This window comes from Myripristis murdjan, chromosome 21 (genome assembly GCF_902150065.1).
Source record: "Myripristis murdjan chromosome 21, fMyrMur1.1, whole genome shotgun sequence".
NCBI lineage: Eukaryota > Metazoa > Chordata > Actinopteri > Holocentriformes > Holocentridae > Myripristis > Myripristis murdjan.
This window is the reverse complement of record NC_044000.1, coordinates 18398518-18415132: the sequence shown is the minus strand read 5'-3', so window position 1 is coordinate 18415132 and position 16615 is coordinate 18398518. Positions and strand designations below refer to the sequence as shown.

The following is a 16615-nucleotide window of genomic DNA, read 5'->3' as shown; positions in this document are numbered from 1 at the left end:
GTAGGCGCACAAAGAGAAATGCAAACTCACAAATATGCATGCAGAGGTCCATAAATCACATAAACAGGATATGAACATACATGGACCGTGTGTTTTAGTTTTACTTGTTTACACATATAAAATCATTGCACAAGGAGTAATGTGACGGGAGAAATCAGAAAATAGGGATTAAGCAGTAGAGCTCCCCGCAAATATTCATAGGGTATATTCAAATTCAGTAAAAATAAAGTAAAAATAAAACACTCACTATTTAACTAACCAAATAAATAAATAAATAAATAAATAAATAAACAAAAGCTCAAGAAAAGGTATTTTCAGGACTTTTTGGAACAACTACGTAAAATAACAAGAAAAAAATGAAATTAAAACAAAAGGAATAAAAAATGGGACACAAAAAAAGTGATTGCAAAAGAAAAAGAGTAACAACAACAACAACATCTCAAGGTACATGTAAGCATACACTTACATCCAGATAAATTAATACAACACTCTGGGATTCAAGTAGTCTTTAGGTAAATTGGCAGTTTTTTTTGTGTGTGGTTGTGAAAACAAGTTTTCATCAATATCCTCTCTTTTGAGAGAGGAACCAGCAATGTAAGCAAGACAGGATTGGTTGATTGATTAGCTTGATTCCTGATTGTCAGGCACCTGTGAGAACAGGTGTAATGTAGGAAGACAGATAAAAGTAGCAGCTTCAGCCTTTCTTTAGTATGAGCTTTGTGTTTTTCCAGTCACGACGTATATCTGGTTCTCTGGCTCATCAGCTGAAGTAGATCACTTGCTTCTCCACTATGGGTGAGTTTTTCTGTTCTACTGTGTTTGTTTGCAAAGAGATATGACTGTCTTTAACTCAAAATGTTGCTTAAGATTAGACCCTTCTGCTTCAGAACTTCTGTTCTTACACAATTTTGTTTTTAGCCACAAATTTCTGGGATGTATGCTTGGCCTAACCTGGATTATGTGTCGTAGCTGCAAAGAAAGTGCTGATCGTCTATGCCCATCAAAGCTCTGGGTCATTCAATGCTGCAGCCAAAGATGCTGCTGTGGAGCTGCTGACTGCTCAGGGCTGCACAGTGGAGGTGTCTGATCTGTACGATATGAAGTTTAAGGCCACAGCAACTACTGAGGACATCACTGGTAGGACTTTAACTGATAACTACTGCACTTAAAGTTTTTTGACACTTGCCTCTCAGGCCCACAGGAAACCTATTATATTTGGTCTTGGCAGGAGAAGTAAAGAACCCTAAAAACTTCCAGTATGCATTGGAAACCAAAATGGCATGGGAGGAGGGAAAACTATCGGCCGACATCACTGAAGAACACCGCAAACTCACTGAAGCTGACCTAGTCATCTTTCAGGTATAGTTTTGGAGGAATATACTATGGCCCAACACCATCTACAGTACAACTAACTGAAAGCCCTACTTCTCAGTTCCCCATGTACTGGTTCACTGTGCCTGCAATCATGAAGGGCTGGATTGACCGGGTGCTGACAAAGGGCTTTGCGTACACCCTAGAGAAGAGGTACAGTGAGGGACTCTTCAAGGTAATGGATCTAGTCACGATGTCTGGGTTACTAGTACTTCTAAAAAAAATTCTTGTCCCCTCTAAATTGTCACTACTTTTCTTCTTCAGGAAAAGAAAGCCATGCTGTCATTCACCACTGGGTCCCATGAGTCAATGTTCAGTGCAAATGGCATCAATGGAGACATGAATGTCACGCTGTGGCCACTTCAGGTATTTAGGAAGTTTTCTCCAAGTACCACCTTTTTTTTAAATAGTTGGTTCTGTTGGATCCAAATGAACATAAATTTTCTGTCTCCAGAATGGAATCCTTCACTACTGTGGCTTCCAAGTCCTGGCCCCTCAGATTTTCTGGGCTCCAAACCACAGCCCCTCTGAAGTCCGAAGCACGATGCTGGAGGCCTGGCGTACACGACTGCAGGGCCTCCTGGGAGAAACGCCCCTCTCCTTTATTCCCTCAGACCACTTTGATGGGGAGAAGGGTTTCCAGCTGAAGCCTGACGTCCAGGAGAAGCATGCCAGCAAAGAGTTTGGTCTGACAGTGGGAACCCACCTGGGCAAACCCCTCCCACCCAACAGCCAGGTCAAAGCTGGGGTGTAAAGACGAGTACTGAGGAGTGGTCTTTTGATTCTGTGTACATAATGCAATAAAAGCATGTACTCAAATTCTCTTGCTGTGCCTTCATTGTGGAAGCAGTGAATATCTGTCAATACTCGAGTATCAGGACTTGCATGGTCATTTTAAACAAACTCAAGTCCTACATGCCATCTGGCACCATGTAGTTAAAGTGTTTGTGTTATGTCTGTACAAACCTGCTAGTGTGCAGGTTTGAGCTCTACTTCAGCAAGTGGTGTAGCACTTTTCCCAGAGAGGCAGCTTTTGTTTGGCTATGGAGGAAGGGGGAGGCGGGGTGGGGGGCACTTGAGGAAATGGCCTTGTGCTCTGATGTTCACACAGGAGCTCTCGGTAAATTTCACAGCCGAGGTCTCACAAGGTCATGTTTGTTTACACAGCCAGGTCAAGACAATCACCTGTCTCTGGACCTCAGTGTGCTGACACTCAATCCAAACAAACTCAATAATCCTCAAGCCTCATAGTGACATTGAGCAAAATCTGTCTCTGTGGTTGGAGTCTCTAGAGAACTCCATTCATCTGGAAATGTTTCTGAGCACACGCCCTTCTATACTTTAACATATGTTAGTGGTAGATGAGGATGTGGTCAGATTTGTTTGGAAGAGCAACAAAAAACAGCCTAAATTGCATGAGTCAGTGTTACTTTTTTCAATATCTGTGTGAATCATTGTCTAAGACAGGCAAGAAGCTTTAGAGTTATTGAGTTGGAGCAGCCTGGCATTGGGACCTGGTGTGTTTTGTGTATGTGGAGATCAGCCTCCGATCCGGTGCCCATCCTGCTCTCCCATTGTCTGTCCCAGTTCTCCCACCCTGGCTGTCTGGAAGGCCATTCTTCACCAGTTCAATGGGAGGAAGTGGGCACCCTCTTCCCAGGCACAGAACAGACGTCTCCGGAAAAGCAGTTATGCTCCATTTAAAGCTCAAATACACACTCATTCAGAAAAATCTTAGTCATATGATGCTGAGGGGCAGGTGGACTAAACATACAAACCTCTACTACTAAAAAATCCCCCATGAGTCTACCAAACATGTATGAAGACTGGTTTTGTATAAACATAACTATGAAACTGGAATGTTTCCTGTACTGTAATCAATAACTTTTATGTGTAAACCTATGCTGTATGCAATTTTGGCCCTTTTGCACACTTGCTACCCCAACACTGAGGCAAGGTTTGATTGATGAGCTAGAAGGTTATGCTTTACTGAGCCAAAAGAAGCTGATGTGATTAATATGTTTTCTGTTGACTGTTGGGTGTTTTGATGGGGCAGTAAATGAGTTCCTGTGTTTGAGCCAGATGTGACAGGGTTAACAACAGGCCAGCCATTAAACATTTTGACCCATAAAAGGGTAGGGCTTAAGCAAGAGGGAGATTTGAGAGAGAATGAGTGAGAGAGAGAGGAGGACATGGAGACGTGAGAGAAAAAGAAGCAGGGGGAGAAATTGCTGTTTACAGGGTGAGAACAGAGGGAGATTTATATCATCCATGTGTTATCCTTTCACTCTGTCAGGGGCTACATTAAAATCTAATCAATTATCCCTCAACTACAAAAACACACAGGTTGTCTAACTCTGTGGTTGCACATATGTGAGGAAAACGAGACGCAGTTCGGGGCAGCTCTATTAAGATTGGCAGCAGGAAAGGTTTGTAATGAACCACTGCTGGTGTATACCTGCTCTCCTCCCCAAAGCCCTTCACCCTGCTGTAGGAAAGGATTACACTTTCCTCCCTTTAACCGAAGGTCCAAATGCCCCCTCTACCTTCATCTCATAGTGCGTCCATTGTGTGTCCCCCTCCATTATGGAACTGAGGAATTCGCCCAGTCTGACATCCGAGCACAATCTGCCTTCAAAATAGGGCAATCACACCAGGTTTCCAAGTCCAATTTGTCTTGGGACATGTAGACTGGTTCCCACAGTCCTTGTTAATACAATGAATTACAAGTCTGATGTTGTCCTCTCAGTGAAACAATACTTTAGACCCATGTAAATACGCCTCTTAGGAGTTTGTGGAAGTGATTTTATTTCAGGTAACATGTCACTGGTATACTCACTGAAGCAGAGGACACACACATAACACCAGACCCTAGACTTCAGTCTGCTTTGTTTAGGGCCCCCTGCATGAGGGGAGATGTTTTTATAGACTTCTCTCAAACATTCAGGGCATAAAGTACATACATGTTTGCATTTGTCAGTTTGTGTGCATGGCAGAGATGTCTCTCTACGGGTACTTGGCTCATGCTTACGGCCTCGTGAGGCTCATGTTTTGTTTAACAGTTGCTTAGATAAATGATAAAGAGCTGGACCACAACAGCTGTGGAGGAACATGACTTCAAATATAGGAAAGGAGCTCTGTTTTCTGCAAGGGGCATAATGAAGTAAGGGAAAACAAGAGCGAAAAAATAACAAACACTAACTCTAAATCCTTCCTTCCTATTTTTGCTGAACTTCTGGAGGACATGTCTTTCATCTTTTACTCTTTCTTCCTCACCTCCATCCTTCCTTTGTGTTAGTCTCCTCCTTTCTCAAGTGTGAATATAAAGAAAAGCACTGAGATTGACTACACCGGGGGCTTTCATGCACCTTTTGCTCATTAGAGATTTGAATGCTCACCAGCCCCATGCTCCTGAAGGGGGGTGGAGGGGGTGGGGGAAATTTAACCAGGCAGTGCCTCACACATCCCTAGAACAGGCCCCTGACAGGCACTTTACTCAGCTGGGTTACAAGTGATACAGCCCAGGCGAACCTGCACTTTGCAACTCCGAAACCCTCACACGGAAGGCCTGCCATTATGGTTTTGATGAAAGGATGGGCATCATGCTAAGCCTCCATCCCAGCTCTGATGGATAGAGCGCCTGGTACTGGGAGGCTGATGTGTAAACCTGTTTCATATTTAGAGGCAAAGGTTGAGTGTGACTGGGAGGCTCAGGGAGGGTTTTGGTGGTTTAGGGCGTCAGAGCAGGCTCAGGGAGTGACAGGGTTAAGACTGTAGTCAGCCATTACACTCCTCTCTAAATCCCCTCTATTTTGTAATGAAAAGCAGATCTCTACCATCTCCACCACAGACTCCAAAGTGATGGGAGAAACAGATGAGCACTATGCATCCCCTCCCTCCCTCACCTTTGATCCCTCACTCCGCCGATGACTCCTCTTTCTCCCCATCGCTGGTACAATCTCTCACTGTCTGTGTCCTCCATCTCCCTGCCTATTTTTCTTGCCGTCAAACATCAGTATAAACAAGCAAAAGTTTGTAAGACTACAAATGGCTCATATGTTGTTGTCTGTGAGTAACAGATGTAACTGGGGCTCAGGGTTATAGATGTGACTTTGGGGAAGAGCAGAATGGATGAATGGGAGTGCTAGCATCAGTGTCCCTTGCTAGGAGCTGCAGGCACACAGGGCTCAACTCCAGATGCTTACTGGGTTGCCACATCCTGGGCTGTAATCCCCCTGCAGCGCCCCATTCGCTCGTGCATATGTGATCAGTGGGTAGGCCATGAATGGGAACCACCTGGGACAGAGAAAAATAGCTAGAGGTAGTTTTCCATCATGCATTGCTCCGGTGGCTCAGATCAATCACATCCGCCACACAGGCCTTCACAGTATATTTACAGTATATATCAATTTACTTTGTTTCCACTGAAATAAATCAGTGTCATTCTGCTGGCTGAATATGCAGCATATTTATCTAAATTATTTACTCTATCAGCTTGTTTTTGTGTGGTGTAGAGTTATGTTTATATCCAATAAAGCCTGCAGTGTTTGGTCTTCTCTCTGAGCTCATGCTGTTGAAGAACATCACATCTCTTGTTGGCAACTGGAATGTTACTTTGTCTATGATAAGTCTGTCTGTTTACTGTAGATGCTATGTAGAAGTTTAAAACTTGAGTTAAACGGTGAACTCTATCCCAGCGACAGGGATACAACACTGAACCTTTCATACACAGCTGTAGGCTAGCAATGCAACACCTACAGGTAACACAGTTGCTCTGACTGCCACTGCAGGCTTTTTAAAAATCACCATCCACATTCCAACCGTCCTGATGGGCCGTTTTTCATTTGCCGTGACAGGAGAATAGTGGCAAAAGTCAGTCACCTTATCTGTGAACTCTGTATCAACGGCATGGAGAAGAAACATTTTCTAAAGCAAAACACCAGGCTTGTCAGGATAAGATTACCAGATTACAGCTGCAAGCGTTGGAGAACACAACGCGATAGACACCCAGTCATGCCCCATGCAGACAGATTCTGTTGTTATGCACTCACTAATTCACAGTGGACATTCAATGTCCCCCAAGGCAAAACTTTCCACTGTTCTTACCTGCCTTCTATATAATCCTAATGGCCTGGCTCATATTATTTATCATGGTATATGTGTGTGTGTGTGTGTGCATGTGTGTGTGTGTTTCCACACTCTGGTACCTGCACTATGCTTGTGAAAACCAGAATGTAAGACCTTTGGAATGAAGATACAACTGCAAAGTGAGGTCATTTTGGTCAATCATCATTTCTTAAAGGAGCTAGTATAGGGTTGGGTCTTGAGTGTAAGGTTTAGATTAGAATTAGGATTAGGTTTGGTTAGGTGAGGGTTAAGAGTAGGCATGTAGTGGTGACAGTTAAGGTTAGGGAATGAAACTAGTCGATGTAAAGTCCTCATAGGGATAAAAGTACAATGACGTGTATGTGTGTTTGTACATGTGTGCATGTGTATGCGAAGAAAGAGTGTAGGTGAACCCAATCTTGTAAACCGAGGTTTGGGGAAAGCAAGGCTTGCTTTTGTTTGAGTTACTATGCGGAGATGATAGACAGCTTGACAAAGTTAATGGGCTGTATGAGCTATGGTCGTTCATAACAGCCATGCGTAAAGGCACTGACAGATTCAGTGAGGTCAGTGAGGAAGAGAGAGAGAAAAAGAGACTGAGACAGAAATACAATATTCAAGACAAAGTGCTATGAGGTAACCTGAAAACAAGTATGTGCATACCTGTTTAACACAAAGGCTCTTGGTAAACTCTCACTTTTCCTGCATGTTTGGCATTGCGGTGCTTCTCGTGTTTCACCAGTCCATTCATTGGCTGGTGTGAGGGATGCTCTGTCAATGTGTGGAATGCCTTGATTGCTGCATTACGTGACAGATGCACTCCTTCTGCCAAACACACACCTGCATGAACATAACCCAGAGAGACACAACACATCACCTGATCATAAGCATGCATGATACCAACAACATCACAACACTTCCTCCCAAAAGCCAAAGTCAGAAGAACCTGCTTGAAGTCTCCCAGCCTCCCTTACCTTGTTTGTCCCAATAGCAGACAGGGCCTAAGGATGGTCCTGTTGGTCTGTCTGTACGCCCATCCGTCAAGCCATCTGTCTGTCTATCTGTTCGTTTGTTCAGCATTTTTCTCCAAGGCAACATATCTCAAAATCTGCTAGAGAAGAGAAGCCCCTGGGCTTACTTCAGGCACACTCACATCGAGCCAGGGATGTAAGTTAAAATGCCTTTAATCCCTTTATATCTCAAAATCTACTGGGCTTTGCTCCGTGCCAACTTCCAGGCAAAATGCCAACTTTGCACACAAGATATCACAAAATGTAACTGTTGTGATATTTTGGTGCATTTATGCTCCACAAAGGAAGATTCCTCTTGACTGTGGAGACTCTATGACCTTTCCTGTAGCGCCATTCTCAGGTCAAACATTTTACTTGTGTAAAACATACAGAATCTCTTAATGTTATAGACGGATTGCTAAGTCATTTGCTGAGCATACTCAAGCTTCCCAGGAAATAAGCCAAACCTATTTTGGTGTCACCATCACCTTGGCCACACTCAGACCAACATGTCCAATGTGATATCTCACAATCTACTGGGCAGATCGTCATAAAATTTGATTTCAACAGTCATGGTCTCCAGAGCGTGAATCTTCTTCATTTTGGTGAACCTATGACCTTCCTGTAGCAACACTTTACAGTCAAAACATCACAATTTTGATGACACTATTACCTTTGCTCTAATGCCACCCTTTGGCAAAAATGTCAGATTTAATACATAAAAAATGGTAGATTGCGATGAACCCTGTCAGCTTTGGGGATCTCATGACCTTTTCCATGTTGCTACCCTAAGGCCAAAATGTACTAACCTCACTCTCCCGCAACTTGGATTCCCCCTACATACACCAAGAGCCTGCAAGAGCCTTTATTTACAGTTCTTTCTCTTCCCTCCCTCACATTCAGTCCTCCCTCACACACTCCATCCATTTTTATCCTGCGTGCAATCCTTATTCAGTTTTGACTTCATGACCTTCAAGTCCTTCACTTCCTGTCTCCATATCACAAATTAATTATACAATTTTGTGAAAGATTGTTTGAGGTTAGAAAGCTAAGCAGGGGGAACAGAAATGAGGAATGGATTTTGACAGGGACTAGAGAGAAAATGAGGGTAGGGAGAGAGGGAGGACCTGCAGAACAGGAGAGAGGTCGACTGTTGATAGTTAAGATGGTGTTAAGAATAAGTTTGAGAGGGACACTCTGAGTGGAGATTTGCATTAAAATACGAAACGTCTGCCTGACCTCTTACTGTGAGGCAGAGCAGTCATTAAGAATAACTCCCTCAATATGTCTTTCCCTGTTTTCTGCATCTACCCCCCCACCCCCCCCGCCTCCAAACCGTCTCTCCTTCTTTACGCCATTTCCCTCTTGCTGCCTTCCGCTTTTTCCGTCCCCCATATCTCTTGATCATGTTGTTTATCCACATCTGTGTAAAACATGTTTGTGATGACCTTGGCCCTGTTTAATGTGGGGGCAGTTGCGAGTGGCCACCCTGTGTGGATGCTCTCTCGAAAAACTACCAACTTGACCACAGCAGCGAACATATCTGTGTTTGAACGACAGATAAATAAAACGTTAAGTTGTTTAGTATCAGCTTAAATACGTCTACGTATGTTGCTGAACCACAGCATTCATTAGATCGCGATGTACCCGAAGTACATTCCACCAGGCCAGGTCATGTGGCAAGAAAGATTTAATTTGATTCAATTTGATTTGCTTCATTTTATTTCATGTACTTTTTCAGACAAGTACATTTATCATAAGTATTTTTGAGCTGTATGGCCTTTTCTCAGACATCACACACAAACACACACACAGATACACACTCATTCACACGCACACACACACACCCCTGCTGTTCTCAGAGGAACCTCTCCGTCCGGCCTGCCTGTGAATGAGGACTGCAGAACAGAGGTTGGCAGCAGTTTGCAGGGCTACGGATGCTTATCAGAAAGGCTTACAAATCCCACAGATGCTCCTGATATGGAGGACAATGGATATGCGTGCGTGGTGGGAGCTCTCTTTAAAGCCTTTCAACAAACTTCACTAGTCTGCTCTTTTATGAGGTCAGAGTCACCACCTTACTGTATTTCATCATTGAATACAGGGCGTACAATCATAATAAACCCCAGGCGTGCAACCTTTGCTTTTCACCGGTGTCTTTGTCCTCAGCAAACATGCCCACCACATTGATTCAAGTGACCGCCTGTCTCACCGAACACGGCTGCCAAAAGTATTCCTTTTGTTTATGCCTTCTCTGAGAGTATCATGTCATGTTTCGTTAATTCAAGAGTCTGGCCAGATGTTGAGTGGGCCAGATGAGTTTTTCCACAAGCATTTCTGGTCCCACTTTCTGCTTTGTAATTTCTGTCATTAGGGTGTGACAATGGTTCTTGGGGTTAAGCGTCCTGGTGAGAGCAGCTGCTTGGCCAGCAGAGTTGCAGGTGAGCCCTCAGTTAACACACAAGCCACCCACAATGCTTTGTGCTGCTTCCAAGAGGATGTGCCTAAAGTGATACTGAATGCTGAGGCTCAACAATGCTGATGACAACAAAACAACAACAAGCCCACTGCACCTGACTGTGTTGCTTGTATTTTTGGGACAAAGCTGGGACAATTATTTTCACTCCTTAAAAAATGTGTGGCTTTATTCAGCTTTATTTTATGGGTGGATTAATCACAATCACTCTTGTTGTCCAATCCCTAGATGAACTTTCTTTCTTTCTTTCTTTCTTTCTTTCTTTCTTTCTTTCTTTCTTTCAACCTGTCATTCAGTCATTTGTCTGTTATCTTATTTTTTTGATTTTTTTGGATGTTCGTTAAAGAAAGGGTGTTGCAGTTTCCTTTGTGTGACAACAGATGAAGACTGAGGTTGTGGTTTACCGGATAGTCCAACTTAATGTGTGCACTTCTGGTTTCAGGTTTAGGTGACAGGCAGAAGGCAGTGGGAAGTGCAAGGTGGTGGTGCAGCACCACCTCTGATACACCCTTACTCTTGTAATGAATGGTTTACAACCCTGTGCGTCATTAGTCTGACGTTATCATGCATATTACTGATTTGCTATATAGTTTTGTGATTTACAGGTTAGAACTGCCTTTAACATTCAATACCCTACATTATGGTGATTATGCTACTGCACTTACATTCCTTCATAAAGTTATTTCCCCTTATACATTTGAGCACCATGAATATTTCAGTAGGTGCATGCAGCCTCTTGAAGACGTTAAGTCTACTGTATAAATGCAAAGGTGGAAAAGGCACAGCAGTCTTTTTTTTTTTTTTTTTTTTTTTTTTTCCCTGGCCGAAACTTCCTGGCCGCTGTGTATTGAGGCTCTGAAGTGATGCCGCGTTAATATGAATGGCTTTTCGGACCAACCTCGTAGGCGTAGCTCTTCGGGGTATCAGTGGGAAGTGCGGCAAGGGGAGCAGCAGGCTCAGATTCACTTCAGGAGGTAGAGGGAGACACACGCACAGTGCCGTGGAAACCTCATCACTCATCCGCAAAACTCATAAGCCAAAACTACTCTGTTCTTCAAAAGAGGAGACTTCAAAGGGACGGGGACGACTCTTAATAGCAGGTAAGCTGCTAAAATGAGATCAAGTGAGGCAAACACCTCTTTATTATAACCTAGTTTCTCGGCTTTCCAGTAACAGAGAAAAGTTACACTGTCTTACGGATGCTCAATACCAGTCATTATCAATGCTCACTCTACGTAAGAATATAATCTTTTTTCACATGCATTGAAAAAACAGACTCCTTTCTTACAAAACATTATAGAATAGTGATAAACCCTACATTCAGGTCATTATATGGTCTAATGCCTATTGACTAGGCCACTGACAGCCTCTAATAGAAATATTCTAGGAATATTAAAGGGATTTTTCGCGATGGCCAGCTGTCTCCTTGATGTTTTCTGCTTTCCAGTGTGTTTGGCGGCACTTTGCGCAGATTACCAGCCTATCCATTCAAAACAGAGTTGGCTACTGTGTACCGAGGCTGACATCTGATAAGAAAAGTTTGTCTTCAGCTGATACAAACCAGCAGTGACAACGAGGATGTTCTCAGATCTTAGATCTTTCGTTTGATTCAGCACTTAATTGTGCGTAATGACGAAAGACGGAACTTTTTAATACACAAAATTGCGTCTTAGATATTACAGCAGCAACATCTTAATTTGCAGGGAGAGTCGCTGACCAGTGTCAGAAAGTTTACTTTTTTTTTTTTTTTTTTTTTTTTAATCTCACTAAAAGCAAATTAAGGGAACTTGTTTGACACGTCGCACCTGCAGCTTTTTTTTCTCTGCAGAATTAACACATGAAAAACGGCTTAAGACGCTCATTATTTTCTGTGTATTGAAAAACAAAAGCTGCCTTACATCTATTTCGGCTAAATGGTAATTGGATGCTATCGGATTGTGTATGAGAAAGTGTGCGTGTGTGTGTGTGTGTGCGAGAGAGAGAGAGAGAGAGAGAGAGAGAGAGCGCACTCCACTATCTGATGGTGTGAGTGTGAACCAGTTAATTGTCTTGAAGCCTGTGGGGTTACCTGGCACCTCCACGTATTTTCCATATAATAGAAAGGAATTAGATAGAGGCCACTGTGAGGGATTATCTCAGCATACAAAATCCCCTTATTAGAAATGAATGGTATTCTCCAGATGCATGAAGTAATGGAAACTGAGATTAAAAGTGAGGTCTTCTCAAAACGGAATTATTACAGACAGTTACAAAAAGTAGACATAAAAAGATCCCCAGGGAGCAAATGTATTTATGTGCTGTCAAAAAATGCCTTTCTCTTTCATCAATCTCTGCGTTCTTTGTGCCAAGGATGCTGTATGGAAGCAGCAGAAATTCCCACTCTCTTCCACAGACAGCTGTCTGAGCCGGTCACATTTCACTGCACTCTAGCGTGCTGTGTCACCCAGTGGTCGGTGACCCTGGTTTTTAACCGTGGTCAGACTGCGTTGCAGGCGTTAAACCTCCCACTGGTGTTTCCACACATTTCACTCTGTGGGCGTACATGTTGGTCAGGGGCAACACAGGCGATAAGCCACTTGCGCACTGCTTTTGACCTCTCACCTCTGATCCCTTACACTCTGGCTGGCACTCTGAGGAAACAAGAGAGACATCACATGAAAAACTGCAAAGACAAGACAGACTCCCATACTCTTGCCTTATTCTCAGACAGTTTTATTGGCAGGCTGAGGTGCTTTTGCACATTGCTTGGCTCCTGCTGGCTCACTCTGTGTATATATGAGGATGTGCACCCTGCATTTGCAAGTGTGTGTGTGCATCTGTATGTCTCATTAGTTTCAGATGTTATAAGATGACGTATTCAAGGAGGCTTTTCTTTGATCCTTTGGGCAGTGACAGCTCCTCTCACCCTTCCTTGCAGGTCCTCTTGCCTTGCTGACATATAGGAGAAATATGGGAAAATTTCTTACTATAACAACCACATAAAAGGAAAACATTCTTTAAAGTGGCATCAGGTTTCCCATCCTGACCAGCGCTATATCTTGGAATGCCTGGTACGCCCCGGAAATACATTCTGTTTGGGTTTCGCGACCCCATTTCCTCCTGTCTAATCTGCACTCTGTGCTTTTGGGGCTAATGTAAATATTTATTACGCTGCTCCTTGACTGCACATCAAACATGGAAAACTCCTTAGTTCCTCTTTTATTACACGGCAACAGAGACCCTTTATGAGCTTATGAAAGCTGTGTTTTAACGGGTTAACCACATTAAGATTTTTTAGGATCTGGTGGCACACCACAAGTGGCTTTTGCGGTTTAATATCTAATGCCATTCATATCCTTGCTGCATCTCATAATGTACTAAAAAAACAGCCATGCTTTATGTAACAGAAAATTGCTTCTCAGTTGTGAGTCCAGAAATCTGCTCTTCAAATGAAAACAAGTATAGTAGTGTGTAACTTTATCCATGTATACTTATATTTTAGTACAATGTGAGAATTGATGAGTTGATGTCTTGTTTCCACAGGATCTGTTGTAGTGACAGGTGGTGTCTGTTTCCTCCCAGTGGTCTGTGGTGGTTTTCTCCCAGGGCTGAAAGATGAGTTTGAGCACCAGTGAGCTGGAGGACCTGTGGGAGTCGTGGGGCGACCTCAACTTCTCCGACCCCTTCAGCAACATATCGAGTGTGGATGCAATGGTGTGTCCCACAGCATTCAACCGCAGTGCTCTGCTGTACTCCATGTGTGTCCTCTACATATTTATCTTCATCGTCGGCCTGGCTGCTAATGCCCTGGTCCTCTGGGTCAATGTCCGTGCACAAAGAGACTCCACCCCTCGGCACGAGACGCACATGTACATTGCCCATTTGGCGGTTGCAGACCTGTGCGTGTGCGTCACTCTGCCTGTGTGGGTGAGCTCGCTGGCCCAGCATGGACACTGGCCCTTTGGTGAGGTGGCATGTAAGCTCACACACCTGCTGTTCTCCGTCAACCTCTTCAGCAGCATCTTCTTCCTGGCTTGCATGAGTGTGGACCGCTACCTGAGTGTGACACAGCATGGCGACGGCGAGGGAGGCCTGCGCAGGAAGTTGATTCGCCGCAGTGCATGTGTTGGGGTGTGGCTGCTGGCGCTGGTGGCTTCATTGCCTGACACCTACTACTTGCGGGCAGTGAAGTCATCACATGGGGACACCATGCTGTGCAAACCTGTGTACCCGGAGGAAAATCCCAGGGAGTGGATGGTGGGTTTGCAGCTCAGCTTCATCCTGTTGGGCTTCGTCCTCCCCTTCCCTGTTATCACTGTGTTCTACACCCTGCTGGCCAGGGCCCTCAGCCTCTCCTCCTCTGCTTCCTCCTGCTCCTCTTCTTCTTCTGTAGTAGAGCAGGAGCGCCGCGTGAGCTGCAGGGTGATCCTGGCCTACATCGTGGTTTTCCTGGGCTGCTGGGGGCCTTATCATGGCGTGCTGCTGGTTGACGCTCTGTCACAGCTGGGCCTGGTGCCTCTGACCTGCAGCCTGGAGAATATGATCTATGTGGCCATGCACCTCACCCAGTGCCTGTCATTGCTCCACTGCTGTTTCAACCCCATCCTCTACAACTTCATCAACAGGAACTACCGGTATGACCTCATGAAAGCCTTCATCTTTAAGTACTCCACCAGGACGGGCCTGGCCCGCCTCATTGAGGCTTCCCATGTGTCTGAGGCTGAGTACTCTGCAGTAGCTATCGACGTCCCGCCACAGATCTGAAACTTACACAACCCAACGAACATTTGTAAAACACTGTGTATAAACCTAAAAGACTATTACATAACATAAACCTATTTCAACACAGATTTTTTTTTCTATCAGAATCTCAGTCTGAACAATCCAAAACTGAAAAGAAAGAAGAAAGAAGGCTATCATTCTCTTCATGGAAGTGTTTGTCTGAGCCAGGTTGTTCAGTTTCATGTATATAAAAAAAAGCTTATGACTGACTGTTAACAGCTTATCAACTTTGATAGATTGAAAATAGCACTTAGATTGAAATTGGACTAGGTGAATGATTCTGTTTAAAGGCTGTGGTGACTGAGGTCATAGAAATGTTGTCACTAACTTGTAAAACTAAAACAGAAACTATAAACTTGTACTTCTTTGTAGCAGAGGCCAAACAATCATTGTTACAATATTTTGTGTTTAGTGATTGAGTTTGTGTGTGTGTGTATGTGCGTGCGTGCGTGGATGTGTGTGTGTGTGTATGTTGGAGCAGTGTGTATGTTAGGGGGGGGTTGTAGAAATTCTCCTCTCAACTTTGTGCATAGTCTAGTGGGCATTGAATACTATTGCTATTGGCAGATTAGTGTTGTTACTCTTTTTGTATCAAATCATATTTATATATTGTTTAATTTTGTTGCATCCCTCAGTTTTTACACTTTGATGTCTTGTTGATGCTCCACTTTTCATACAATGCTGCCTCATCATCATTTTAGTTGAGCCACTGACTGGCACAATGTTTCAGTCCTGCTGTTTAATTAAACACAACCTCGTTTCTCATCAGTTGAATCCTTCAGGCAAATAACAGCATAAATACACTCCAAGTTCTTTCATCTGACTAAGGTGTTATTATCTTAAAAAAACACAGTCTGCTCTGTACATTTATAATTAAAGTAGGTAGGAGATGGTGTAGCTGGAAATGATTAAGTAGTGCATTTTTTTTTTCTCAAATATATCCAAGCTGTTATGAGTCTTTGTCTGAAGGCTTCAATTCCTCTTCCTCATCTGCTGCCTTTAAGGACTACTGAGCTGAAAGAGCACACACATATGACTTATCATTTTTTGAAATACACAGTATGAAATAATGGCTGAGTTTAGCGTCAGTGTTAATAGTATAAAAGAGACACATGTTCATGTGGTATTAATCCTGCTGCATCAGCACACTAGTCACAGGCAGCGATGCCTTAATGACCACAAACAGCTTTACTGCACTCATAGGCAGCAGCTGTGGTGTGCAGCAACCAAGTGTTTATTATGGACCAAATTGCAAAAGCATAACCATGCAACTCTTTATGTGCGTGTATGTGTGTACTTGTAAATGCTACATAGTGAGGACAATGAGGACATTTTTGTGGGTCCTCACAACTACAAAGGCAAATTCAGGCTTATTGGTTAAGGTAAGGGTTAAGGTTAGAATCAGGTTTAGATAAAGGTTAGAGTGAGGATTTAGGTTAGTCGTGTTGGTGATGGTTAAGATGAGGGAATGGTTGTAGATGGCTGAAAAAAAAAAATGAATGAAAGTCAATATATTGTCCTCACAAAGACAGAAAGACAAGAATGTGTGTGTGTGTGAGTGCAGGTTTCAAAGTGTTTCTATTCACATTTCTCTTTGTATGTGTGTTTTGTGTGTGTGTTGCAACAGCTTCATGCCAAGAAATGATGTTTTTCTGTGTGATAAACATTGAGTTATGCAATTTGCTGACTGTCTAAGGTAGTTAACATAGTTTTCCGATATGCCGACACAGAGCACACTGTGTCATCTCATTGGCTACACATGTATACTTTTTACACTGAAAAGATTCCACATTGTGATTAGAAAAGAATGAAGACATAAGCATGTGGCCACAAGAACAGAGGCATTCCGATGGTATTGTAATATGTGACATGTGTTTTGTTATATATTAAA

At 43.4% G+C, this 16615-nt stretch overlaps 2 protein-coding genes across 2 annotated transcripts; both read left to right on the top strand.

Annotated features, from left to right (window-relative positions):
- Positions 1 to 636: 636 nt before the first annotated feature.
- Positions 637 to 2190, top strand: LOC115379891 (ribosyldihydronicotinamide dehydrogenase [quinone]-like). The gene is made up of 6 exons (XM_030080853.1): positions 637 to 795; positions 970 to 1137; positions 1229 to 1359; positions 1433 to 1546; positions 1636 to 1737; positions 1826 to 2190. Exons 1-6 carry the CDS (start codon positions 792 to 794, stop codon positions 2123 to 2125), a joined length of 819 nt encoding a protein of 272 aa, XP_029936713.1. The 5' UTR covers positions 637 to 791; the 3' UTR covers positions 2126 to 2190.
- An 8808-nt stretch (positions 2191 to 10998) lies between these two features.
- Positions 10999 to 14880, top strand: LOC115379882 (atypical chemokine receptor 3-like). The gene is made up of 2 exons (XM_030080841.1): positions 10999 to 11063; positions 13486 to 14880. The coding sequence occupies exon 2, from the start codon at positions 13558 to 13560 to the stop codon at positions 14704 to 14706; it is 1149 nt and encodes a 382-aa protein (XP_029936701.1). The 5' UTR covers positions 10999 to 11063; positions 13486 to 13557; the 3' UTR covers positions 14707 to 14880.
- Positions 14881 to 16615: the final 1735 nt, after the last annotated feature.

Bases quoted from the DNA above. Each gene is read 5' to 3' on its own strand.
- LOC115379891 (XM_030080853.1), top strand. The intron at 1,138-1,228 runs GTAGGACTTTAA...TGGTCTTGGCAG, and splicing joins AACTACTGAGGACATCACTG to GAGAAGTAAAGAACCCTAAA. The intron at 1,738-1,825 runs GTATTTAGGAAG...TTCTGTCTCCAG, and splicing joins TCACGCTGTGGCCACTTCAG to AATGGAATCCTTCACTACTG.
- LOC115379882 (XM_030080841.1), top strand. From the start codon at position 13,558: ATGAGTTTGAGCACCAGTGAGCTGGAGGACCTGTGGGAGTCGTGGGGC.